We start from the raw sequence: 26,933 nt of genomic DNA on the forward strand, positions 1-26,933 counted from the left end.
GTTTTATTTCTTCCTTTCTCATTTGGATGTTTTTTTGTTTTTTCTTTCTCTCCCCTCTTCCTCCCTTCAGGCTAGGACTTGCAGTACTGTGTTGAATAGAAACAGCAACAGAGGATATCCTTATCTTGTTCCTAATATTAGGGGAAAAGATTTCAGTCTTTAACCATTGAGTATGATACAAGTTGTAGCTACAAGAATAAAGGGTAATTTTTCCCCCTCCTCCATCTCAATATAGAACAGTTGCTAGAACTTAAGATTTTAAAGATCAGGGGACATTTTTTAAACCCATTTCCTTCTCTCCAATTCATTTTCAATAATTTTGTTTCCTTAAGTATCTGTTCAAAGCAGATTACATATACATAGCATGTTTTGATAATATACCATATTTAAGTCTAGATGACAACTCATTTTCTAAAGTGTACTCATGGAAAAGTGAAATTTGGATTATCCCAAATAAATGGAAATAAACTGACCCACTTGCCTTTTATCACAAAGTATTTATTGAACAAAAATAATATAACAGTAAAAATGATACATATATGAAAGGGAATGAAGATTTGCAGTCAGAGAAATGATGTATACAAAGAGACCAATGTTTAGATTATAGTTCTATAAAACTTGAGCCTTAGCAATTTAACACTGATCAAGCAGACATATAAAAAGAAAAAATTTAATATGTTCTGTGAAACCTATTGTCTAAAATAGTTGATTAAAAAAAACAAACCACACACATACACACACATGTAGAATGAGGCAGAGCTTTAAGGGTTATACTTCAATACCTCTAGTTCTCTATTTGTGTTATAGTGAGTTTTTGAATTACGGTATTTTCCCATTTCCAATAAATGAAGCTAGGTTGTATGTTATAGTATTTGGAGGAAGGGAATACAAGAATCAGAGATAGTCATTTGAATTTTCCAGTCAGTATTTACATTTAAAAATATTTTAGTTGTGATATTTGTACATAGGACTTCCTTTTTAATTAGTTTCTCTAAGACTCTTGCATTTGGAGTGCATCCTTCTCTTATCTGACAGTTTTTTAATGCTGTTTTTTTTTTGCCTAACATATAGTTTTGGATTGGTAGTTACAGCTGAGATGGGGAAGCAGAACTGGACTGGGCACTGGGCACTGTTACCTCCGATGAGCTATGTGGCCTTAGGCAGCTTCTCCTGTGCAACTGTCCGCATCTGGAAACCTGGGTAGGACGCATTCTCAGTAAATATCAGCTGGACCAGCTATTTTGACAGAATTATCCTTAGCCCATGACAGTAGTGTCTGTTTGTGGATTCTGGAATCAACCCCATTATTTTATTTTCAAAGATGCATATTGGAATGTTTGGGGTTTTCCTCCAAATAAGGGCATACATCCCTCACATAGAGATGCTCAATTCCAATTGAAAATCTCAACATTTATATCATAACAGAATTTTAGATATTTTTGAAAATCCAAGGAATGTGTTTTTACAAGCTTTGTTTTATTTATCCCTGCTATTTAATGCCTGGTTTGGAGCAGTTAATTATTTAGACACATGTTAAATTGGTTTCTGTTACTTATAGTTAAGGATGATAATTAATCTGATCTTGAATTGCAAGCACTGTGCACTTTCCAGTTCTCTTACCATTAGAACTTTCATAATGTACAGAAAGATGCCTTAGATGGGTGCCTGCTGATTTTTTGAAGGAACAGAAAATACATTCCTATTGTCCCTGCTCTCAACTCCACTACACAAAAGAATTACTGTTTAGTGTTCCACATTGTTACATAATCAATTCAACATTGATGAGGTTCCTGAAGAATCTTTTATTTATTGCATCAGGTTTCCTTCATTCTCACCCTAAATTTAGCAATAACCTCTCAGGTTTCCACAAGCAAGGCTATACCCATACACATGAAGATACCTGGTATTACAAGATTGTTTCTTCATTGTTTGTTTTCATCACGAGTCTGTGAGCCTCTTTCAAAGGATAGGCTTTTTAAATGTTAATAGTTCAGGGGGTTTAGAGAAACCTTACCTCATAATGATATAGGAAATGTATTGGAGGGGTGTGATTCTTTATGGAAAACGGGGAGAACCAGGGCTAATTTCTTGAACTAAGAATATGCTAACCTCAGAAATACTCCGGGGGGGGGGGGGTATGGATAGAATAAACTTGTAGCTTTTCCATCAGGTGGTTTTGTTTGGGAGGAGTCTAAAAGATTGTAAACAGCTGGTAAACAGCTGGGAGGCTAGCCTTTCAAAGTTCCTTTCTTTAAAAATGCACTTTCGAACATTTTCTTTCATGAATGTTTATTGTCTAAATATGGCTTAGTTTTTTCTTATAAAAACATTACTTGGACATTACATTTATTGAATTTCAGTTCAAAAGAGGCTCTAAGGCAATTCTTATAATTGAAAGCAAAAGAGAAAAAGTAACATGAATATGCTTTCATATTGCCTACTTGTGAAAAATAATGAAATTCTACTAGAGAGCTGTTTGATACTAATCTTTGTCTTTCAAACATTTTCTCTAAAAAATATATAAATCATTTACATTAAACTAAATGCAAGGGAAGGCACAGCTGGTTATAGTGTATAAGCAGTTCAGCATATGCAGAATTAAAGCGAAAAAGCTTCACATCCTTATTAGTTACACTGAAAGCCATTAAGAAAAGTTCTTCACTGTCAACAGTGTTCAATACTTAAGAGCTAAGAGGATATAAAAACAAAAACATTAAAATTCACTTAATGCAAAACAGATTTTCATATATACTTGAATATAAAAAAAAAGTTTTAAAAATGCTAACATATATCTAGACCATCCATGTTATGAAAAGTGCAAACCAAATTAACAGGGTTTCACAAAGTCCTTCTCATGACACAGGTAAACTAGCCCATGGGGACAAATTTGCTTCATCAGTGAATGAGTCTTTCATTGTGGCCAGATGTCATCAGGACTTCTGAGAGGTCGAAGAAAGCAGTACTGGAGAAGCAGCTCTGTCCAGGCTGGGGATTGGCACTGGCATGTGGCCATTGAGCAGTGTTGGGAACTGGTGGGGACAAAAGATTTTTCAACAATTACAAATCTATTGGGAAGAACTTGAGTTCTTTACATTCCTAGATAGACTGTAGTGGCTCAGTTCTGTCATCATCACTGTGATAAAAGTAAGTTGCAAATGAGTAATTGGAAGAGGACAATGAGATCAGGATTATGTACAGCAAACAGAAGGGCACAGAAAATTATTTTTTCATAGTAGCCTAGGTATATAAAATATGTACTTCATTTGTTGAAGTATGTTCTAACACTATTTTTTTAAAGATTCCAAGCTACTGCCCTAGCCAGTTTGGCTCAGTGGTTGGAGCGCTAGCCCGTGGACTGAAGGGTCCTGGGTTCGATTCTGATCAAGGACATGTACCTCAGTTGCAGGCTCGATACCCATCCCTGGTTGGGGTGCGTGTGGGAGGCAACCAATCAATGTGTCTCTGTGTCTCCCCCTCCCTTCCACTCTGTCTAAAAGTCAATGGGAAAATAATCCTTGGATGAGGATTAACAAAAAGATTCCAAGCTACATAGAATGTTGATTTGTTTAAATATTTAAAAAATTAATTTTGAAAACCACAACTGACTCTTTACATATAAAGCAGTAATTTCTAATACTGTAATTTGAAATTAGCCATAAACTTTCCAGAGTACTACAAAGTTGCTTCCCTGTAACTATTAAAAATGAGGAATGTTTTTATCTTAAAAGATTTAGAGAGCAAGAATCTCTTTATTTGGAGGCTGAGAAAGTATTCTTTCTAATTAAAAGCATAGTATCACACTTCACAGCGAGGTCACCCATACATGATAAAACTTAAAGAATAAAGTTAATTTCAGTATTATTGGTAACTAAGATGACAAACAGGATAAAGGTATATATGCTTTGATAACTTTCAGGTCTGAAAGAAGTACAACAGCTATATTCCAACTGAACAAGAATAATTAAAGGCTTCAACTAGATGTTCATTGTCTAGGATGACATGTGTCAGAATGATCTCCTGGGCCCTCTTCTAATTTAATTTATCAGGACTTAATAGGAATTTAATATTAAACTTCACTTCAACACTAAATATCCAACTACAGAGTCCGGTACACATTAGAAGTACAATAAATATTTGTAGAACAAGTAAATGTACTTTTGTAATTTTCAAGCTATTTTAGTGACAATGCGTCTGGTGCCTTACAGTTCATCAAAGGTTGTCATTTCATTTGCTATCTAGAGTGTGTAAGGTTGTTTGGTTTTCCCCATTTTATGGAGAAAACAAAGAGTTCAGAAAAGTTCGGAATTGGCTAAAGGTCATAGGTAATAAGCAGTAAAGCTAAGTTTTAAACTGCTTTCTGTGCCAAACCGCCCAATTTGTTTTTTGTAGGGCTTGAGGAGGGGAGTGTTGTCTAATTACTGTTTCAGTTTCTTCAATGGTTATTGGCATATATAGGTTTTTGATTTCTAATTTTAGGTTTTTTATAGAATTTGATCCATTTCAACTGGGTTATAAAATCTACTTGCAAATCTGTGTTCCTAACCACTGATCCCACCTAGAGCAGCGATTTTCAACCTTTATCATCTCATGACACACATAAACTATCTTAATTAGTAAAATCCTTTGGTACTCCAAAAAAAAAGGATACAATTTTGATTAATTCACACTGGACGGCTACTGTTGTATTGGCTCTCGTCATTTTATTGGACAACCTAAGGGAAAAGAGGTCAGTGCCTGCCCCTCACTAGCCACGTCTTGATGCTTTAGAAATTCTTGCATCATACTGGTTGAAAATCGCTGACTCAGGTAAACATTGGAAAAAGAGGTTTTGAATTTTCATTTTCTTATTTGTACCTCTCAGTGGTTCTGCCCATCTTACTGGTGTTTTCAGAAGAGTCAGCTTTTGGGTTAGTCTCTGTTTTTTAAAATATATTCGTGATTTCTGCCCTTTTTTCTTTATTTCTATATGCTCAGTTGTCACAGTTTCTCTTGATTAGCCTGCCTTTTCTGGCATGTGTCATAGCCATCTTTATTGGCGCTAAACCTACCCCCTTGTCCCTTTTCTTGAATTTGCAACATTCCTCAAACTTTTCTCTTATACTGGACTTAGCAATCATTTCCTGTTGTTAGAAGTACCACCAATGTCTCTTCCCTACAAAACTTGCTCTTCTGTGTGTGCTTTTAAGTCAGTGAGGATGGTGGTTTTGAGTAGTACAACCCTAAACTTAACTTAGAGCTTTGCCACTTAATAACGTGATCTAGGTAAATGGAAGCAACATCTCTGGGCCTTAATTTCTTTAAATATTACTGTTTTGAGTATTAAATGAGAAGCCACAAAAAGTGCTTATGTCTGGTATATAGTACATGTTAACTACTGTTATTAATAGCACTTTTTAATCACTTAGTGATCTTTCTAGAGATTGTCTTACTACCTCCAGCTTTAAAAGACTTCCATTATCACTTAAGAAATTAAGGTAGGAACTCCTGAGCATACTATTCAAGTCCCACAGCTGCTTTTCCAATCTTGACTCCTACTACCCAGTACTTTCCTGAACAGACTGTGTACTTCCATATTGAAAAGCTCTATTAATCTAAAATGTGCTTTACTCTTTGATAAAATCCTATCCCTTCTTAGCTTAGCTCAGGTGCACCTCCTTGGAGCATTTGTCCACTACCCAGCAGGAAAGAGCTATTATTGTTGGGTTCTTATAGAACTTTGTTTACACATTTATTATTCACATACTATATAAACCCTAAGTCCCTGCCTCAGAGCATTACAAATATTTGCTGGGTTATATTTATTGAATTTAAAATTACAGAAAACAATCTCAGTGAAAAGTTAATTAGCTTCACCTTGTCTCAAGATCTATTTGTACTTGGTCGACTTATTCCAAATTTGATCAACATCTATTTCAAAAATGGAACAGACATCCTACAGACAAAGGTAAAATACTAAACTGTCCAGTTGAAACTGATGTCACTTTATTTGTACATCAGGTTTGTATTTTTAGATTTAACACAACATGTCTTTGTCCTCTCTCTCCAAGACATGTCTCGATTACAAAGCATGCCTCTCCCAGGAAGGGAGATACCTTCTCTCCTTCCCCTCAATTCTTCAGTATCTGCTATAACAATTCTATCCGGGGACCTTCTGTGCAAAGACTTATCAGCTCTGTCATCTGTCACTACGGATTCTGATCTACTTTTCTAATCATCACAGCAGGAAATTTGCCAGCGCCATTTAAGACTTAACTGTATTTTTTCTTCTTCCTCCCACGCATTTATAGCATATGTGAAAGAGGCTTATTATTTTTAAAGAAAATTATTTCCATTAGTTGAAAAGGGACACTGTTGATACTCATGGGAATTTTGAAAATCTATCATTTGAAGTATCTAATTTTAAAAATCAAAGTATAGGGAGCATTTGAGATCTTGCTCCCTGGCATATGTCATGTTTGGCTCAAACTCTTATAAAAATTCTCTCCCCAAAAAAGTATTATTCCTCTATGTTTTGTTCTTTACTATATTCAAAACTGCTAGTGTCAACTTTTACCTGCTTAGATACTAAACCTTTTCTAGCCCATACTCAACTGCTCTTATTATAGGAAGAGTAATAATATTTGAAAAGATTTTTCCTTAGTCTCATGGACCCAAACCAAAAAGAGGGTCCAAGGCCCTGTCAGCCATCCAATCATGGTTGCATGGGTTGTACAGGGGTGGGCAAAAGTAGGTTTACCATTTGTATGGAAAATAATACAGTAAATAATAATACAAGAATAAACATTTGTGTATGCACAACTGTAAATGTACTTTTGCCCAATGCAGTTTGAACAGCTGCAGAAGAGGGGGCAGGTGAATTTTGTAAAATTGAAATTGTGAGCAGGTAGCCTTAAAATGCAGCAGTTTCTTCTGCAGAATTCTAAATGTAAATAGGAATGACTGGTCTGCAGTGGTTCTCCAAGTGTGGTTCCTGGAGCAGCGGCTATGCTGATAATGCACAAAATCACTGAGGACACGACCCATTGTTCCTGTGGGGAGTATGGGCTAGAAAAGGTTTAGTATCTAAGCAGGCAAGATATGCCAGACAACTCCCAAGTAATAATTTCCCATGGCTTCCCTGGGAGGTCACCACGCCCTGCACCAACCAGGTGGCAGACTTTCCAGTAAGGAGGGAAGTGAGAGTCTATTCCTTACTCACAGACATCTACTGAGTCCCACAGAGGCCCTATGTCGGAGTCTCAGGTTAGAGTAGTACTGCAGCCCATGCTGCCGTGGAGGGCACTGCACACAGAACACGCAGCTCCTTTCTGCTTTACTCTGGAGCTCTGACCCGAGACACTGCTGCTCCAACTGCTTGCAGGAAGCAAGGTCTTAGCTTTCCATCAAGTTGCTCATCTAAACTTACTGAAACTACATTTGCTCACTGCTGTTTGCTTGCTTTTTCTAGTTTGTTTCCCTGCCTGAGGTAAAATGGCTATGAATCAACCTGTTGGCAAAACCATAGCTCAATTTCATGTAACGGGAAGAAGGGCCAGGAAGAGAAACCTTATTACTCCAGGGATACGGTGACATCGTGACACTCTACCTCCTCCCGACTAGGAAACCAGAGAAGCGAGATAGCAATCAAAACCACCCTAGCTCCACCCTTCCTCAAAGAACACCCTAAATCCCACTATGTACAGCTCCTTGCACCAAGGAGGTAACTATTAACCCTGACAAGCAAAATGACCCATTCAACAAAGTGGGGAGACCTGAACTTTTTAACATTAACTTTCTTAACAAATTCTTAGACATCCATCCATTCAGTCAGTCAACAATACTTACTAAGCATCGTTTGTGCGCCAAGCAATGTGCTAGATGCTGGTGGCACACCACAGTGAGCAAGGTACAGTTATGGCCTCCTGAGGGCCCACAGTCTATCATAGTGCAAACTGGTGAGTGCCAGATGCAACAGGATCAGAAGGGCTGTAACTGATGTTGGGTGAGCCGCACTAGGGGCAGGTTTGGGGTGCAGGGTGGATGAGACAGGTGAGGCTAGAATTAGGTAAAGAGGGAGCTAGCACTTTGTCCAGTTTGCTCCATTCCTGTCCCTAGGATCCTTTCTGTTCTTCACTCACATATTCAAACAGTAATATCTTGGTCAGTGAGGAACAGCCTGGATCTCAAAGAGGAAATAGTGATTTCCACTTGATAACAAGTGATGCTACTGCAAGATCCTAGTTTGTTAATGAATAATGAATGTGCTTACCTAGTTCAGGGAGTTTCACAAGATAAAGCCCTAAGACTTAGTTTTAATCAAATGCCCTGCATACTCCTTTTTTTTACTATGGAACAAGGAGAACTTGATTATGTATCATGGAATTATACAGATAACTTTTCTATTGTAGCATGGAAAAAAATTGTTCACTATTTTTTATTTTAAGTGATCTCACTGTAGACTAATACAGTAATATTTTTAAGTATTAGGAGATTTTTATAAGATATAATTTCTAAAGTTTTGCCTTTTTCTTAATAAATTTCCAGTTTTCCTAGTCAATGAAAATTCCAGAACACTGCACGAAGGCATTGTTCCTTCCATTTATGGCTATCTGGCCTGAGTACTCCATTTTTGCCCCAAAGGAAATGCCTGCCTTTGAAGGTTGTCTTTTGTGTGCAGCCCCATTAACGAAACTCCCTTTGGAAACTTAACATTTTAATGAAACACAGAGCAGAATTCACTGCTACCTCTGCAGGATTTATTGGGGAGCATACCTCTTAGACGTGCATTGTGTATCAGTTCTTTTCCAAACACTCACCTGGAACAGCGTGTTTGGCCCTTGCAGCCGGGCAGGACTCAGTGGAGCAACTGGACTAAGGCTGCTCCAGAAATGTATGCTGGAGAGCAGTGGACTCGGGGTCAGGAGCAATCCATTTGGTGTCTGAGAAAGAAAGCAGAGACAGTTTTTGATACAGGTGTCACCTGACTTCTTCCAGCAGGGTGGCTAGGTGCGCCCGCCACGAACCAAGAAACAAGCCTCACCACCTTAGGACAACCTGACAACTCTTATTTCTGCACGGCTGCGCACTGTTTACTTGTAATTTTCTTTAATGCTAACAGTATTAGCAATTTTTAAAAGGAGAGAGGTATGGACAAGTTACCTCCCCTTATACATTCTAGTGGAAAACTCAAGTTTGTAGCAACTTTTGTCCTTATTCAATTTGCCCCCCCCCCGCCCCCCCGCCGCCCAAACATTAAACTAGACTTAGTGTACAACAAAACAGGATCCCATTTCAGGCTCTATTTTTTTCTTAGCTATATTTTTGTAGTTTTCTGTAGTGGACATCCATTACTTGGTTTACAAACATATTTTTGAAAGGGCCTCCCGAGCTTCCTTTTCCCTATCCATGGCCCTTAATATTTTAGAATTTGCTGCTAAAACACCCTTGACCAGCTTCTTCAAAAGCTCTGAACTGGGTTTTCCAGATTCCACTCCGGATGTGGGGCTGATGAGAATTCGTCTCCCTGGCAATGGTTTGAGGGGGGAGAGTGGGGATCCTTTCTTGTCAGATTGGGTGTAAAGCCAAAACTCTGGGTTTCCCGGGAGAGTGCCAAGGGCTGCATTTGCTTGCACACACGCAGCAGGAGTCCCGCCTGCCCGCCAGCCAGGGGGCAGAGAAATCTGCCGAGCTGTAAGTGCCTGGCTTGGATTCTCGCGAGGGCGAACTCCCTTGCCCAGGGTGGTTCTGCACCCTGGGTGACTGTGATGTCAGTAGGTGCTTTGTGTAAGAACCACAGCAAAGGCAGCCGCAGCTCAGATTTCATCATGCTGGATGCTACGGTGTTGTTTTTTCCTAGAACTGGCCTAAGCAGCTTTGTTAATTATCTGGAGCATTTGGCTTAAACCGAAGTTCAAGTTCTGCTCTGCTCAGTGCACTGGATTCAGACAAAGGTTCTCAAACTGAAGCTGCTGAAAGGCAAACTAATTTATACCAAATTATTTGAGTCTTTGGTTCCACGGCACGTCTACAGATTGAATGAGCCGCCAGGTCACTGGGATAAATACCTGTGTTTGGATATGCTTCCCATTTGTTCTAATCCGAGGCAATGTCAGGAGGGCGCCAGGCCATCTGGCCTAACGCTTAAGACTGAACAATTCAGCATGAGTTCTGCCAGGCTTCTCGCCTCAGGACCACCACTTATTAGCCAGGCAACTGCTCTCCACCTCCGGTTCCTACGCTTTAAAGTGGGGAGGATAAAAGCTCTTCATGTGTACCTGGCACAGCAAATGCGCAACAGGCATTAAAGACTGCTGTCGGTGATTAATTAAAAGTCTACCTGACACACTTTCTAAATGTATTTCACCTATTCCTGGGAGACACTCAACTGTATATAGAAAAGTACTTAATGTTCTACAACAGACAAGCCAATCCTGTCGGCGGGTACTTGACGGCTCGGCTCCTCTCAGTCCTGTGAGACTCCAGTCCGCAGGCTCAGGTGGCCTGAGAACTGATATTTGCATGTCACTCAGGAGCCAGCTTCCAGCCACGTTAACATTTAATAACCGGTATGTCCAGAGCCTCCTCATTTACCCACCAGTGACGATCTCTAAGTTCTAAAGAGACCATGAGTCTTCTAAACTACAAAGTCCAGCCATCTTTCATCTGTGGCCATAAATATATACCCATCCATTTTTAATCCTTTGAGCTATATACAAAGTAGCATTTATATTTTCATAGTCCAAAATGTGTACCGATGTCAGGATTTGAGATGTTTGCACATACGTTTTTCTAAGTGTTACAAAATGTATTCAGAATACAGTAGCTAGCCCTCTGTTTCTCATGCTTAATGTTTGGAATGACTTACATAATATATGCAAATAAGTATTGTAAAATGACTTGCATCCCTCCCATCTCTGATCTCCCTAAAGACTCTGTGGCCTTAAGGAAAACACTATTTGGTTGCTCTTTTTTTTTAATCCTCACCCAAGTATATGTTTATTGATTTGAAAAACAACAATGGGGTTGCCTCCCGCACCCCGGCAGGGGCTATCCGATTGCTCTGTTGAGGAAAGTTTCTGAAGCCTGCTCTGGGTTATCTCAAGTACAGTGTGAGCTTTCAGAGCCTCTCTCAACAGGCTCCGGGAGTCAGGCAGGGAGGGCTGAGCCTGAGGACTAAGGGCTCACGAAAGAAGTGCAGACCGATGGATGCATGCTTCCTCTTCCGGGCCTTTCTGAATGGCAGCGTTCCCAAGGCTGCCAGGGAGGGAGAGGCCCTAAGGCCCAAGGGCAATGAGCATTCATTTTCATCTATCCTCCCAGCTTAGCTCTTCCACTTAACAGTGAGTTTCCTAGACAGCTAACCCCTCTGAGCTAAGCCTGGTGAGCTGGTGTCCAGACATGCCACACCTGAGTGTCCTCTGTTCATGGCCCTCCACCTGGGTCACACCCTCAGATCTCCTCCTTCCTACCCCTGCCTCCATCTGCCCATCAAAGTGCCAGCACCTCGTGGGAGACTCCCCTGCTCTCCCCTCGACCAGGTGGCACTTCTCTTGTTTCTGAATCCTTGGAACACTTTATAACCACCTTTTTTAAACTCCTAGAGTTGCCTGAATTCAAATAAAAATGTGGTTTTAAAGCCTGTAAAAGAGAAGCAGAATCACACAGCAGAGTGTGTGGTACTGAATGAGTGGTACTCATCATAAGGAAAGGGGGTCAAGATGGAGAATTCCGTGAGGGGCTAGGGCAGGTAGAGTAAGTGGTAAGGGAAACAGAGGAGTAAGGGCAGGAGCGGGAAGAGGTAGGAGAACCATGAAGGAGAAGGGAGAGGGTATAGGTCTCAAGGGGAAAGAGGGAGAGATGGGTCCCAGGTGGGAAGAGGGAGAGGAGATGGGTCCCAGGTGGGAACAGGGAGAGGAGATGGGTCCCAGGTGGAAAGAGGGAGCCCAGAGCCTGGGGAAGCAACCTTCAACAAGCGTGTCAAGTCACACAAAACTCCCGGTGACATCTTCCAATGGGAAGCTCCTGGAAGGACAACCTCTGCACTCAGGTCAGTGTGACCAGGCAGCAGGCTGGACAGAAGTGTTAAGAGAGAGAAGAACCCCTTTTATGCTTCTGTGATAATGGCAAGATAGACAATAAGATGAGAACCCCCCCCCCCCAGGGCTGGGCTAGGATGTACTATACCCTGATCGCTCCTCAACACACACATCCATTTTACTCAATTCCCACCTTATGACTTGAGCTCAAAGTTGTTACACCCACCAGTAAATGCAGGAGGAGGGTTTCAGCATTTCAGTCCTCGGCCAACTGGCTCCACTCAGTTGGTGCTAATCCAGGTCTGAAGCTAACAGCCTGGGGCATGCGTGCTCAGATTCAGGGTGAGTTCAAGCCCCAGTGCCTGCACATATCTGAGCTGAGCATCTTAAACATCACACGTGAGAGGAACAGAGGTCTGGGCATACCAGAAGAGCAATGCAATGTGCCGGCCTCTGATTCTGAACCAATTTCACATTGTTAGATGAAGAGAGCAAACAGAAGAGGCGAATGGAAGGAAGAGGGACAGACGCTACAAGGTGCAGAAGATACAGAGGATCAGAAGCTCCTGCTGGCACCGCTTGGGCTTGCATGGTGCCTGGCGATGAGCCAGGAGGGTTTCACAGCCTGGCTGCTCCCCGTCTCGGTCTGTGGCTCATGCCATCTGAGATAACACTCTTGCTCCTCTAGCCACAGTCCAATATGACCTTGATACTCTGGCAGCCGTTCCCCTTGGCAGCTAAGCTCCTTGGTGCCCAGCTGGCTTTTGAATTCCCCCTTTTCAGTTCCCCATAGTCCATGCTTAAAGTGCCTTTGGGGGATCATCATGTCTGTCTACATTAGTAATCTGGTTTCTTCAACACTCATAATATACAAGAGTCATCTCAACTACTTCGTACAGGTCCCAGCAGATGCCCCACAAGTATTTTCAATGGGAAGGGAGGTGATGGTGTTAAGGAGGTTATGGTGTTGGGGAGGCAATGGTGTTGAGGGGGGTGATGGTGTTAAGGGTGGTTATGATGTTGGGGAGGCAATGGTGTTGGGGAGGTTATGGTGTTGGAGGAGGCGATGGTGTTGGGGAGGCAATGGTGTTGGGGGAGGCGATGGTGTTGAGGGAGGTTATGGTGTTGGGGAAGGCAATGGTGTTGAGGGAGGCGATGGTATTGAGGGAGGCGACGGTGTTGGGTAGGCGATGGTGTTGGGGGGTTGGCTGATGATTTTCACGCACATCATTTTGCAGATGAAATTTCAAATCTGAATTGAAGCTTATACAAGGTATGTGGTTTAATAAGGTCCCCAGAGGGCACTGTAACTACAAGACCCAGGTCATGCCAGGACTCTCCTAATCCTAACCCTTCCTCCTAATCCTACCTCCCCTCATCCTCCCATGTTTCCAGCTGAAAATAATTGGGAATTATTCTTAGAATAAAGAAGTAAAATATAAATAATAAATAAAAGTAAGTAGTTCTTGGAATAAACTTAAATTCTTGGGAATTTCACTTTCAGGGTATGAAATTGTTACAGCACAGCTTTCACCTCTTCTAAGGCCAACTGTTACAAGTTTATAGGAGGTTCCTATAGGTGAGCAAACTGTCACGCTGCACAGCCCACAGAAGGGAGCAGGGTTTCTGGGAGGCAAAGTGCTCAAGTTCCTATCTGAGCTGTGGGAGTGAGACGTCACTGTGCCTGTGGGAGGAAGGCTCCAAGACCCCCTCAGGTGGAGAGGGAACCCCCAGAGCAGCCCGGGAGCAAAGCGAAGTCTCACTCCTGCCCCAGGAAAATGGGTCCTCCCGGGCTGCGGCCGGTAGCCTTCTGCAGCACGTGGGCTCCTCAGAGCAGATGCTGCTCTGTCCACTGGGGCGTACACAGCAGTTCCTGGGGTGGGTCCTCAGGATCCAAATCCTGCACTGACTCAGCCCCCCTCCCCCCCCAAATCCTCAAAGCCCTGAAGCTTGTCAAGATAGAAGCGCATGATTGTCTAACCACATTCCCTACAGCTGCAACTAATACAAAATAAGATTCAATGTAAACTAATTGGGGGAGGGGGAGTATTTTTTAAGCTAAAATTCCATGACAGTCCCGGCTGATCTCAGAGAAACCAGCTGGGTAGACGCCCCCAATGCTGGAGCCCCACCCTTTCTCTGCTCTGCTTTTCTCTCCCTCCTGTCAGCCACTCTTGGCCACATACACCCATGCCAGGGGCAGAGCTGACCCTGCTGGAAGGTGAGGGGATGTCAAGTCCTCAGATGTGCCATCACCCAAAGGCAGTTCTTGACTCCCCTGACCCTGTTCAGAGCACTATGTGCTGTGCTTTCTTCACACCCCACCCCATCCACAGGCCCTTTCAGCCCAGGCCCCACTTCCACTCCTGTCCTGTCCTGGTTCAGACCTGGCCCTTTGCCTCCATCCTTCGGGAAGCCCGGATCCCACTTCTGGGACTCCTGCTGCTCACTCACACTTCACAGCGTGAACCCTCACAGGTTGGCTGAGGACTGTTCACTCCCATCTGCCCTAGACACAGGTCATCTGGCTTTCCTACGCTTTCCTGCCCTGGTTTTAGGCCATTTCTAGAAGGATCTCTCTGCCCATCCTGAGCTTTGCATCCACCGTCTGCCCCCTCTCAAGTCGAGGCCCCCTCCTCCTCTCACCAGCCCAGCCAGACCATCCTTCATCCCACAGAGTGGAGCCCCCCCACCCCCCTACATTCAGTGTCCAGGCCCAAAACCACAGGGCTCGCCTGAGCCGATTGCCTCCGAGATGACTGCAGGGCTGGCAACCGTCCCAGTCTGTTCGGAGACAGTGAACGGGCGCTCAGGAAAGCAGATACCGAAATCAGAGTTGGCCTTGGCCTGGCTGGAGGCCTCTCTAAACCTTACATTGTAAACACAAAGTCGGCCAGGGGAGGGGATCTCTAGAATGTCCACCCTGCCCCGCTTCTCACGTTACTTCTCGGAGCTACTTCAGGCCACTGTTTCCGAGGCATTTACTCAGCCGTTCTTAGCCACCGGACAGTTTTGCTTGGTTAGAAAACGCCCGATTGAAGAGCACAATTCTGCCCAGTAACTGCCTTAGCTCTCCCCTCCAGGGGGGTAGCCTCCTTAGCACCAGCTCACAAGCTTGAGCTGACACCAAATCCCTGGCCCCCAATGTGGCGGGGAGAAGCCATGGAGAGGAGAATGGGAAGAGCTGCTTGCAGATGCTGTGCAGACTGTTATGATCAAGGACAACTGGGCGTTTTCCCGGTGAGTACCAATGTCCAGAGCACGGATTCCGGAGCAGACTAACGGGGTTCAAATTCGCTTCTACCACCTATTAGCTGTGCAACCTTGGACAAATTACTCCAGCCCTGTGCCTCAGGTACCTCAGCTGGGAAAATGGGGCAATAACAGTGTCTACTTCATGGGGCTGAAAAATAGCCAAGGCAGCGCATGCGAAGTGTTTAGTGCCTGGCCCGCGAGAAAACTCCAATATAGGATGCTGCTGCTGCTGCTCACGCCAGCAAGGACATCACAGCGATGAGTAGAGGCAGGAGACAGAGTTCCTGCTCCCGCCCCGCCCAAAAGCATGTCCCCCACCTGGTGCCACAAAGCTCCATGACGACAACACCTGCCAGCTGTAGCTAGCTCTCTTACACGCTGCTCTCCCATCCAGTCCTCACAGTAACGCATTTCACAGACATGCAAACAGGCTCAGTCACATTCCACCACGAGGCCCAGCCAGGAACGTAACCCAGGTCTGTGACCCCGAAGCCAAGACGCACCCAGTTTCCCAGAGGAAGCAGAAAACACCAGGCACGTGCTTTGCCTTTGCCCGGCAACTGCCAGCGGGACAAGAAAGAGCATCTGCCTTCTCCTTTGCGTTACTCTCGCCGCAGACGTCCCTGCTCCACACGTCTGCTGTCTTCTCCCTCCGGACACCGACCTGGGCTTCCTCACAGTAGCTCTGCTCTCCCTGACTCTTCCTCTCAATGCTGGGCTGGCCCTTGTCATCCTGTCTGTTAGTACTTATAAGGGACCACAGGACCCACAGCTCCACGTTGACCATCGCAAGGGCTGCAACAGTTAATATATATATCTATTTTTTAATCCTCACCTGAGGATATTTTTCTATTGATTTAGATAGAGTGGAAGAGAGAGGGAAAGACAGAGAGAAATATCGATGTGAGAGAAACGCATCAATTGCTTGCCTCCTGCACACGCCCTGACCAGGGCACAGGCCAGGGAGGAGCCTGCAACCTCGGTACGTGCCCTTGACTGGAATTGAACCCGAGACCCTTCGGTCCGCAGGCCGACGCTCTATGCACTGAGCCAAACCGGCTAGGGCTACATCTACTTTCTCATCAACAGAGAACAAACGGCTACTTATCAAGTTCCCCACCAGAGAGGACGCTGGCATAAAAATCTCATAAAGCCCCAATGCCTTCTCAAGTGTCACTTGGCCCGTTCCACCTTCCCCAGGACATCACTGGACCTGCTCCAAGGGCCACAAAGAGCAAGAAACCAACCAAGCATCCCCCTGTAGCCCATCTCCCACCTTTTCTCCTGTGGATACCTTGGTCTAGGGGTGGGAAAGTAACTTCCCTTCACATTCGCACAGGACTTTGTCACACGGGCCCTCGGATTATCCCTTGAAGGCAGAAGGAAGGTGGTCTGGTGGCCCTTCCTTCCCGTCTGCTGAGCCGTGTCTGGCGCGGCTCTTACCTGTGCGGTGAAGAAGGCTGGGGTGAGGGATCCTGAGGGCAGGGCTGGGCTGTTGAGGGCGATGGAGCCAATATCGGTGCCGGAGAGCAACAGCGGAGGCGCGGAGATCTCCAAGCCTTTGGGTTTTTTGGCTTTGGGGGGGAGAGATGGAGACCTGGTCTTGGAGCCCGATGACAGGTTCAAGGGCTCCAGGGAATCCGAGTCATGGCAGGCGGCCTCCAGGAAGAGGCTTCTGTGTTCAGAGGGGAGGGGCGAGTTGGGGGACAGGGACGGGGACCGAGAGGAGGAGGGCGAGGCGGACGAGATGCTGGCGGCGTTTGGCAGCATTAAAGAGGAGATCTTGGCGGAGACAGACGAGGCCAGGAAGGCCTCCGATGTGGAGGGCAGGGACACCACGGGCCTGCTGATGTGCTTGTCGGTTTTATTGGTGACAAACCTGATGACAGTCCTGACTTCTTCCACGGGAGGGCTGTCCTCCGGCGGCTCCTCCAGCTTCTCCGTCTTGATGGCCTTGAAGGGCTCAGGTGGGTTCTGCAGGGAGTTAATGGTGAAGGACGAGTACAGGCCTGAGTGGATGTACTCGTTGCGGCTGGTGCTCTTGAGGGCTGACAGGCCGTGTCTGTGCGCATCGCGGCCCTCGGGCGGCGCCTTGCAGTCCCTGTCCTGCAGCAGCAGGCTCTCCCGGCTGATCTCCACGGCGTGGGGGTCCATTTTCAGGATCTCCGGGAAGGAGACAAACTTGTACACAAACTTCTGCCCAATCACCTTCTTGATGATGTTCTGTGGATCACACAAAAGGAGACATCGGAAAGGTCAGTGCCCCAGCGAAATGGAGGAAGGGGCTTCCTCAGAATGGGACTGTGCTGGCCCTGGCTGGTTTGGCTCAGTGGATTGAGCGTTGGCCTGTGGACTCCCGGGTTCGATTCCGGACAAGGGCACATGCCCAGGTTGTGGGCTCGATCCCCAGTGGGGGGCGTGCAGGAGGCAGCCAATCAATGATTCTCTCTCATTGACGTTCCTCTCTCTCTCTCTCTCTCTCTCTCCCCTCTCCCTTCCTCTCTGAAATCAATAAAAATATATTTAAAAAGAAAGAAAGAAAGAAAAAAGAATGGGATTATGCTGAATACTCTGACTCCCACAGCCTGGCTACGGTGTCCCGAAGAGAGGACTAACGTTGGGGACAGAATCAGGTTTGCGTTCAGGTTTGGCCAGTTACTAACGGTGTGATCGTCGGCAAATTGATTGTGTCTCCTCACCTGTGTTTCCTCGACCTAAATGCAACAACTGCTGCCACTTATTGAACACTTACTCTGCAGCTGGCACTGCTCAGGCATTATCTCATATATCTGCACAGCACTCCTCAGAGGACGGTATTATTAAACTCCCATTTTAAAACTTAGGAAAGTAAGCTCAGAGCACTTACATAACCCACACAGCCACGTGGTAGGTACGTGGTAGAGACAGCGTTTCCTTCACCATAATACAGTATTGTCTTACCTACCTCTGGGACTCGTGAGAATTCAATGAAATAATAATGGGAAAGCATTCCGTACGCTGGAAGGCATTATGGAAACGTAAGTTATTATCACCAAACCCCACAATGTTTTCTTAAATCATGCAGCCATTTCTTCCTTTTTAAATTTTCTGCCAAGAGAGCCGCTGGGGGGAAGCAAATTGTCTGCTTTGATATTTGCGGCATTCATCCCGTATTCTAAGTTGCTAGTACCTGCTTCTGGCTCTTCGGTGTATGGCTCCCATCCAAACACACGAGGGTTTAAACGTAAACCAATAATCACTGCAAACGTCTTCCTGCCCCTTTGGGAGAACGGACTTCCTATTAAAAGCTGTGCTAAATCGGAACAGTAGCAAACCTCTCTCAAATGCTCACGGGGGTCCTAGGTGCTCAAGGGAGACAGAGGTGGTCTCCCTCCGCACTGGGAGCTAGCAGCGCCGTCCCGTGGGAAGGGACTCGATTTCCTTACAAATGGCTCCTCCTAAAACTTGGGTATGAGTGTAGGGTAAAAGGAACCATTTGGGGGAGAAGAGCTTTAGAAGGAGCTCCTATGAGTGCCCCCTCTGTCCCGGTGTTGGACACACGCTACCTCGGTTGCTCTCACACTGACCCTCTTGTGGGGTGGAAGGCTTCATCCCTGTGACCTGAGCTGAGAGGTGGGGAGTCATCTGCCCAAGAACCACCAAGATCTACTCATGCGAAAGCCCAGGCTCTTTCACATTCCCACACACATTTGGGGGAATCAAAGAACCCCTCAGTAGAGATAAATCTTGTTTTAAATTGAGCTATAGCTGACATATAACATACAAATCACCACTTCCTTTTTGTGGGGAGAACATTTCAGATATACTTACTGTCAAGGGCACAACGTGATCTGATAGCTGCACATACTGCTAAGTGATCACCACAAGTCTAGTCAATAGCCACGGGTAGTCACAAAATTAGTTATCCTGGTGATGAGAACTTGTAAGATCTGCTCTCTTAGCAACTTTCCAAGATACAAGAGAGGTGAAATTCAATTAAATTTTGATGTTCCTTTTACAGTCCTAGTTTGGTATGTAACTCTTTTTTTCCTTCCCTGTGGTTACATTAGGGCATGCTAACTTGCCTGCTCTGAACTGGACCCTACGTCCCAGAAGAGAATTTAGCGAGCAGTCAGGAGGGAAGGGCATCTTATACCACGCCACAGAGATTTCCAGAAGGAATGCCTCAGGGCAGGCATTTAAGGAAGCGACACATGAGTCAGCACTGGAAACCCCAACAACACAGATCCCGGCAAAATCACTCCGCACCGCACGCCGGAGGCTCACCGCCTGGCACGCTAGAGTCAAAGCTGAACAATTCATCCCAGCACCTGGGCCTGCCCTTGACCGCACCGCATCCCGCCTATTCCCTCTGACCTCATCCTACACGCAACACCAGAGACCCTGAAAACCACCGACAAACCTTCAGAGACATTTGCGAACTTAGTTCCACCTGGGCCTAACTGGCAGCCTCTCCATGGGCGATGCACCAGGCCTGGGAGAAAACAGCCTCCAGCAGGAAAGGGTAAAATGAGGGCAACCTCATTAAGTGCCACCGGATCCTGGTAAGAAAGCATCCTTGCCTGGTGTGCTCCTCTGCTAAAATCCTAACGTATTTTTGTTCTTCGCTCATAACATTCTTCCTCCTGAGGGAAAACTTTACTTTATCCTCAGCCAGGGGAGCACTCATCTCAACTGAGCGAATTGTTAGAGCCTAAATAATTACACAGAAGAAAAAAGAAACTACAGTCTGAATCATTTCTTCTAGCAGGTCTTGTAGACTGTTTTGTGTGTGTGTTTAATACCAACCCTTAATTTTATTATGGGATTCAGAACACAATGTCTGAGCAGGTGTTACCTTCACAAGCAAACCAAGAAGTAATTTGGGGCTGAGAGAGAAACGATACAAATGCCTCTCCTCCTCAGAAAATGGTTGGGAATGGAAAGGCATCGCAGGCAGAGAGCTGGGACTTGGTGCATCGAAAAGAACGTACAGAGGCCTGGCCGGTGTGGCTCAGTTGGTTCAGCAGGCATCCCCTGCAGCAAGAGGTCACCGGTTCGATTCCCCATCACGGCACATGCTCTGGTTGCGGCCTCAATCCCCAGGAGGGGGCGTGCAGGAGGCAGCGAGTAGATGGTTCTCTTTCATTGATGTTTCTCCCTCTCCCTTCCTCTCTCTCTCTAAAAATTCGTAACAACAGGTTAAAAAAAATAAAGAACAACCCCTAAGACTGTCAACTGACAAGTGGACAAACAAAATGTGGTATATTCACATAATAGATTCTCTAGCCTTCAAAGGAATGAAGTTCTGACACCTGTTACGACTCGGACGCTCCCAGTGTGCCAAGTGAGGAGCCAGACACAGAAGGCCACAAGTTGTATGGTTGATTCTGTTTCTATAAAATATCCAGAACAGCCCTAGCTGGTTTGGCTTAGTGGATAGAGCGTCGGCCTGAGGACCGAAGTGTCCCAGCTTCGATTCCGGTCAAGGGACCTGATCAGGGGAGAAGCCTGCTTCGATTTCTCTCTGTCTTTCCCTCTCTCTTCCACTCTCTCTAAAAATCAATGGAAAAATATCCTCGGGTGAGGATTGAAAAATAATAAAATTAAATAAAATATCCAGAACAGATGGATCTATAGGCAGAAAGTAGGTTAGTCTTCTCCTGGGTTTTGGGGGTGTGATAGGGGCATTGAGGGGAGTAGTGGAAATGTTCTAATATTGTGCTGACGGGCGCATAACTCTGTGAATATACCCAAAGCCCCTGCATCGTGTACCTTGAATGGGCGAACTGGGAGATATCTGAATCATACTCCAATGAAGCTGTTCTGAAAACAGGACATGAGGAATCTCCCCCCCCCCCCCCCCGAACACACACAGCTTTATTAAGATATAAATTGACATATAACATTGTGTGCACTTAAGCTGTACAGTGTGATCATCTGATGCACTTATATATTGCAAAATGACTCCCACAGCTGGGTTAGTTAACACCTCCATCACCTCACATAATCACCACTTCCTTTCTGTGGGGAGAACATTTAAGATGTACTTACTGTCTTAGCAACTTTCAAGTATATTACGGTATATTGTTAACTGGTCACCATGCTGCACATTAGATGCCCGGAACTTACTCACTGTATCGCTGGAAGTCTGTACCCTTTGACCAACCACTCCCTTAGCCCCCCAGGCCCTGGAACCCATCAATCTATTCCCTGTTTCTATGAGTTTGGGTTTTTTAGATTCCACATACAGTATGCATAACATTATACAGTCTCTGTCCTTCTCTGACTGACTCAGTTCACTTAGCATAATGCCCTCAGGGTCCACCCAGAACATGAGAAATCATAAGAACATTATATGTTTACATGGAAGACGTGAGAACCTTCCATGGCTGGGTGGTGACTGCCTTAACAAGCCAAACCTCCTGTGTGTGCAAAAACAACGAGACGCCTCAAAGGGCACTGAACTTGGCCACAGCAAGAAGGGCCCGTCAGTAGCCAGGGCCTCCGCCAAGAGAGCTTTTCAGGGAACGGTTACAGTGACAAGATGGGGACAACTTATAGAGCTGACCCAGAGGAGGAAGAAGGAGGGCGGGCAGTAGGGTTACCGTTGTGAGTACGCAAAAGACAGAGTTTATTCTTGTGACTGGGAATTGAACCGTGACCTCCTGGTTCATAGGTCACCACTCAACCACTGAGCCATGCTGGCCAGGCTTTTGTCCCCACTTTAGAGAAGAGCAAACTGAGGCTCGGGGGGTATAAATTACCGATGGTCACACACTAGCTAGCACTTGGGCAGCCTGGCCCCAGAGCACTTGGCCACAATGGAAAGCGATACAAGACTCAGGCCAAGTGAGATAGCTCAGGACACGAGAGCACATGGGGATGGGCTCTTATGATGGAAAGTGATGAGGATGTTTAGGAAAAGTCTGATTTGCTCACCCCTTCCTCCCAGACTCACAAGTATTTGTTGCCTACAGTTGCCTGGTAACCTGACACAACGCTGTCTGTCTGACGAGCTGAGTGGCTCTCTCCAGCGTGGTTTCAGAGGGACAGTTGCACATCTGCTTCCCTTCACACACACAGGACCAGCCTCTTCGGTCATCATTTCCCAGGAAGTGCGTATTCACAACCAGTGTGGACTGCTGACCCGCATTCGTGTTGAGGTTACAGGCGGCGAGGACGGGCCGCCTCCGGTGGGGGCGACAGTTAACAGCTACCTGTACACCCCCACGTGGCAGGCCCAGGCGTCAGTGGAAGCTCGGGTCCGGAACTGCTCCCACCATCCCCATGTCCCAGTGGGTGCTCTGAGGATGCAGGAGCTTAAAGGGGAAGCAGTCCGTGTGAGCAGGACGGTGGGTGGACTTACCAGCGACCTGTGGCAGTGGGAGGGTCTCCCTGGGTTACTTCGCCCGCATGGAATGGAGGACACTGGGAGCATGGGTCCCCTTTCCATCCCCCTGATGCCAGTCACAGACCTACTGATAAAAACCCATGCGTCCTGGGGTGTGCTTCAATACGTGTACACACACTGACTGCCTTCTCCCACTGCCTTCTCCTGTTCAGCAATCCCATACAGTGGATACATCAGAAATGTCTGTTAACTATTGTGATTTTTTTTAAAAAAAAAATTGTATACAGTGCTAGGTAACGAATGAGGAGATGCTTGTGGAATTCAATTTACCTCTTAATTTTGATGTCATTGAGGATCATGTTAGCTGCATGTTTGTTGGGTGAGTGACTCCCGCCCCCGGGGAGAGAACTGACCCGAGCAAGAAGCCAGTGGCTTCTCCTTACGAGGGCCCCGATTTTCTGTAGCTAATCCCCAGGCTGGTCACAACCCCATGTGACTGCGTCCTGTTCGTACACCTGCGTGTGCTATTTTGCTGGCCTTTAAAAAATGAAAACCCCCATTCAGACAGCGGGGCCATATGCAAACCCCTATCACCTCGCTCCTGCTACAAGAGCTTAACAAACTGTAATTCCACATCAGCTCTGGCCTGGCACTGGTTTTGATCTAAGGCAGCGGTTCTTAACCTGTGGGTCGCGACCCCTTTGGGGGTCGAATGACCCTTTCACAGGGGTCGCCTAAGACCATCGGAAAACACATATATAATTACATATTGTTTTGTGATTAATCACTATGCTTTAATTATGTTCAATTTGTAACAATGAAATTGGGGGTCACCACAACATGAGGAACTGTATTAAACGGTCGGGCATTAGGAAGGTTGAGAACCACTGATCTAAGGTCACGGGTGGGTCTTTCCTGTGCTCAGACTTCTTATCCCAGCTCTCATTTCCACCAGTGCTCCACGCCCCGAGGCTGCACCTGCCCAGGAGGAGCCGGACCAGTCATGGGTCCTTACCAGTACCGCTACAACCCCCCTGAATTTTCCACCTTTGGGGGCTCCCAGGAGCTGAAGGACTCCTTTTCTCTGATTTTGCATCTTTCCTATCTTGTTCTCCAAGCTGAGAAATGTCAGCAGCTCACTAGGCAGGCAGGAAAGGACATGCAGAAGATGATTCCGAGCAAACAGCCCAGCCCTTTCCTAACCCAGCACCCACTGCAGGGCTCGATACAGGGGACAGAGGGGTGGAACTTTCCATAAATACCCGCTGGACCCTGTCACAAGAGCGGCCACTGCCTGAGTCACTGCCTGGGTGCAAATGCCACCCCTGTCTCTTAGCAGCCATGTGCCTCCGTTTCCTCATCTACAAAATGGGTACTGACCCACCACCTGCCTCATGGGAGATAATTCATAGGACGCTTACAGCAGAAGGCCTAAGACAGCCACGCATGATAAGCCCACAATATTTATTTGCTCTTAGTAGTAGTATATTTCTATTCTCCCCTGTAAACAAAAGCAAAACCAAACCACCCTCTATCAGCTCCAATGACAACCGACTGCTCAAAATCAAACCTCCCAGAAGGCTGTGCAGCCCCCTCCCGCTTTATCCAGTTCTGGGTGATGAGATGGGCCCATGGCAGGCACAATTACATCTGGTTTACAGGTCTCGACCAAGCAGGGGAAACATGATGTTTTACTTAGTTGGGTTCAGACAAGAAATAGACGCAAGGCTTACAGTATGACATGCCTGGCGTGGCCAGCGCTTGACATCCACTGTGAAGAAAACCTCACACATTCCACTTCATTCAGGGGTGGGGGCCGCAGATGTGAACAATCGCGGGATCCACGTGTCCCCACGTCCAGCCCGACAAGTGGTGCAGACACTCACCAGACACCGGCTGATCTCCACATTCCCGGTGCTCGGAGCAGGAAACGCCTGCCCAGACGGGAGGAGCACCCCAGCTCCGCGGTGTCGGCAGTGGCCCAGTCGGGCTCAGCCTCGGGGGAGTGCCATGCGGGCTGCTGCCCTGAGTGCCTGCCACCGAGATCCTGGGGTGGGGAAGTGGGATGGAGTTATTTTGGGGACATTCATTTTCCTACATGAAAGGAACCAGCGGCCAGAAAGGGCAAAGGAAAGAAGCATTTACGGGGGCCTGGATGTACTGTACACACACATCGCAACATGGGCACTATGATCCCATTTTAAAGATGAAGAAGTTGAGGTTCTTGGTTGGAAGTGAGGTTATGCCCAATTCTCCACCCCATAGAGCTGGGTTAACTACTGGGAGGGCCCTCCAATGGAATACCTTGCAGCTATGTTAGAGGCTAATGCATTGTTAACATGTGCCCGTTTCTTTAAATATACATTAGGTTAAAAAAAAATGCATGCATGGGATCTTCTATTATTTTAACTAAATAAGTATACAGGGTGGGGCAAAAGTAGGTTTACCATTGTGAGTACACAAAACACAGAGTTTATTCTTTTTTGTATTTTTTATTTTTTTAAAATATACTTTATTGATTTTTTACAGAGAGGAAGGGAGAGGGAGAGGGAAAGAGCGTTAGAAACATCGATGAGAGGGAAACATCGATCAGCTGCCTCCTGCACACTCCCTACTGGGAATGTGCCGGCAACCAAGGTAGATGCCCTTGACCGGAATGGAACCTGGGACCCTTCAGTCCGCAGGCCGACGCTCTATCCACTGAGCCAAACCGGTTAGGGCTTTTTGTAATTTTTAAAAAATAATTTTTTATTGTTGAAAGTATGACATATATCCCCTTTTCCCCCCATATATGCATGGCCTCGTCCACAGAGTTTATTCTTGTATTATTGTTTAATTATTGTATTTTCCATATGAACAACTGTAAACCTACTTTTGCCCTACCGTGTATATTGAATAAAAGGAGAAAGAAAAATTAATCTCAAAAGATGTATAATAAAATTGAATGGTGGTAGGTTTACCATTGACTTGTAATTTCTTTTTTTGCTTATCTGCATTTTCACATTTTTAAATATATGTGTAATACATGTATTACTTATCAAATTCAGACTATATATTTTTATTTCTTGGCAATATCAGCTTTAAAGAAAAATTTCTCAAAAGATGTATAATAAAATTGAATGGTGGTAGGTTTACCATTGACTTGTAATTTCTTTTTTTGCTTATCCGCATTTTCACATTTTTAAATATATGTGTAATACATGTGTTACTTGTCAAATTCAGACTATATATTTTCATTTCTTGACAATGTCAGCTTTATTTTTAAATATTTTTTAAATTGATTTTTAGAGAGAGAGGAAAGGAGAGGGAGAGATGGAAACATCGAGAGAGGAACTTCATCCACCGGCTGCCTCCTGCACACCCCCTACTGGGGATCGAGCCTGCAACCCGGGCATATGCCCTGACCGGGAATCGAACCAGCGACCTCTTGGTGCATGGGTCAACGCTCAATGGCTGAGCCACACCAGCTGAGCATGATTTTTTAAAGAAAAAGAATCAGTCACTGGTGGAGCTGAAGTCTGAACCCAATCCTATCCAGAGCCAAAACCGATCCCTCCTGTTCCGCCATCACACCCTCTCCCAGAAAGCAGCTGCTGCTGGCTCAGAGGCTGCTGCTAACTCAACCCATCAGAACCCGTGGGTGCTGCATGCCAGAGCACTCGTGGGGTAGCCCAGGGTGCCTGGGAAACCAGCGTTGGGTGTGGGAAGCATGGTCCTTGTCAGACAGGTATTTCTAGCTCCTGGGAAGGAAGGCCGGCCTTCCCTGAGGCCTGTTCTTTCACCAGGAATAGAACTGCCTCTGCCCACCCACAGGTAAAGGAGGTGCCTGCTTTGATGGGATACCTTGCACGAGGTACCAGGAACCTGGTGGTCCCACGCCAGCAGACTGAACATCGAAAGCCCACCTCTAAGTGGGTGACATCCAAGAGGCAAGGATGACGAGAAAACGACCGGAAGCTAATGTCCACACACACACAGCCTGGTGATGGCCCCCAGGAGCGGCAGAGGTGCTCACAGGAGCTCAGGGAAGCACTGACCGACTCCTCTGAGCATCCACGGGCCTGAGAGCTGCTCGCAAAGGGCACAGGCCCAGATGTGATGTGGACTGACCTGGGTTCAAATCCCAGCTTCTCTACTTACTATGTATGACCTTGGGAAGGGTATTGAACTTCCGCAGGCCTCAGTTTGCTCACTTCTAAAAGGGAAATAAAGATGCCTCACTGGGTAGTTTTTTCTAAAAGAACAAAGTATGTCAGTGCCCAATTCGTGTAGGTCCTCAAAACGTGACCCAGTGGAATTTCCCTTAGCAAGTGATGATGTCATTGTAGAGC

At 45.8% G+C, this 26,933-nt stretch overlaps 1 protein-coding gene across 1 annotated transcript in view; it reads right to left on the reverse strand.

Annotated features, from left to right (window-relative positions):
- Nucleotides 1–482: 482 nt before the first annotated feature.
- The window catches only part of ELK3 (ELK3, ETS-domain protein (SRF accessory protein 2)), a 38,050-nt gene continuing 11,599 nt past the window's right edge, over nt 483–26,933 (reverse strand). Inside the window, exons 2-4 of the mRNA XM_005882360.2 lie at nt 16,713–17,492; nt 8,796–8,918; nt 483–3,029 (exon numbers count right to left, since the gene is read on the reverse strand). Coding sequence (XP_005882422.1) covers nt 2,931–3,029; nt 8,796–8,918; nt 16,713–17,492 — 1,002 coding nt within the window. The 3' untranslated portion in view covers nt 483–2,930. The remainder of the gene's footprint in view (nt 3,030–8,795; nt 8,919–16,712; nt 17,493–26,933) is intronic.

This window comes from Myotis brandtii, unplaced genomic scaffold (assembly GCF_000412655.1).
Source record: "Myotis brandtii unplaced genomic scaffold, ASM41265v1 scaffold708, whole genome shotgun sequence".
NCBI lineage: Eukaryota > Metazoa > Chordata > Mammalia > Chiroptera > Vespertilionidae > Myotis > Myotis brandtii.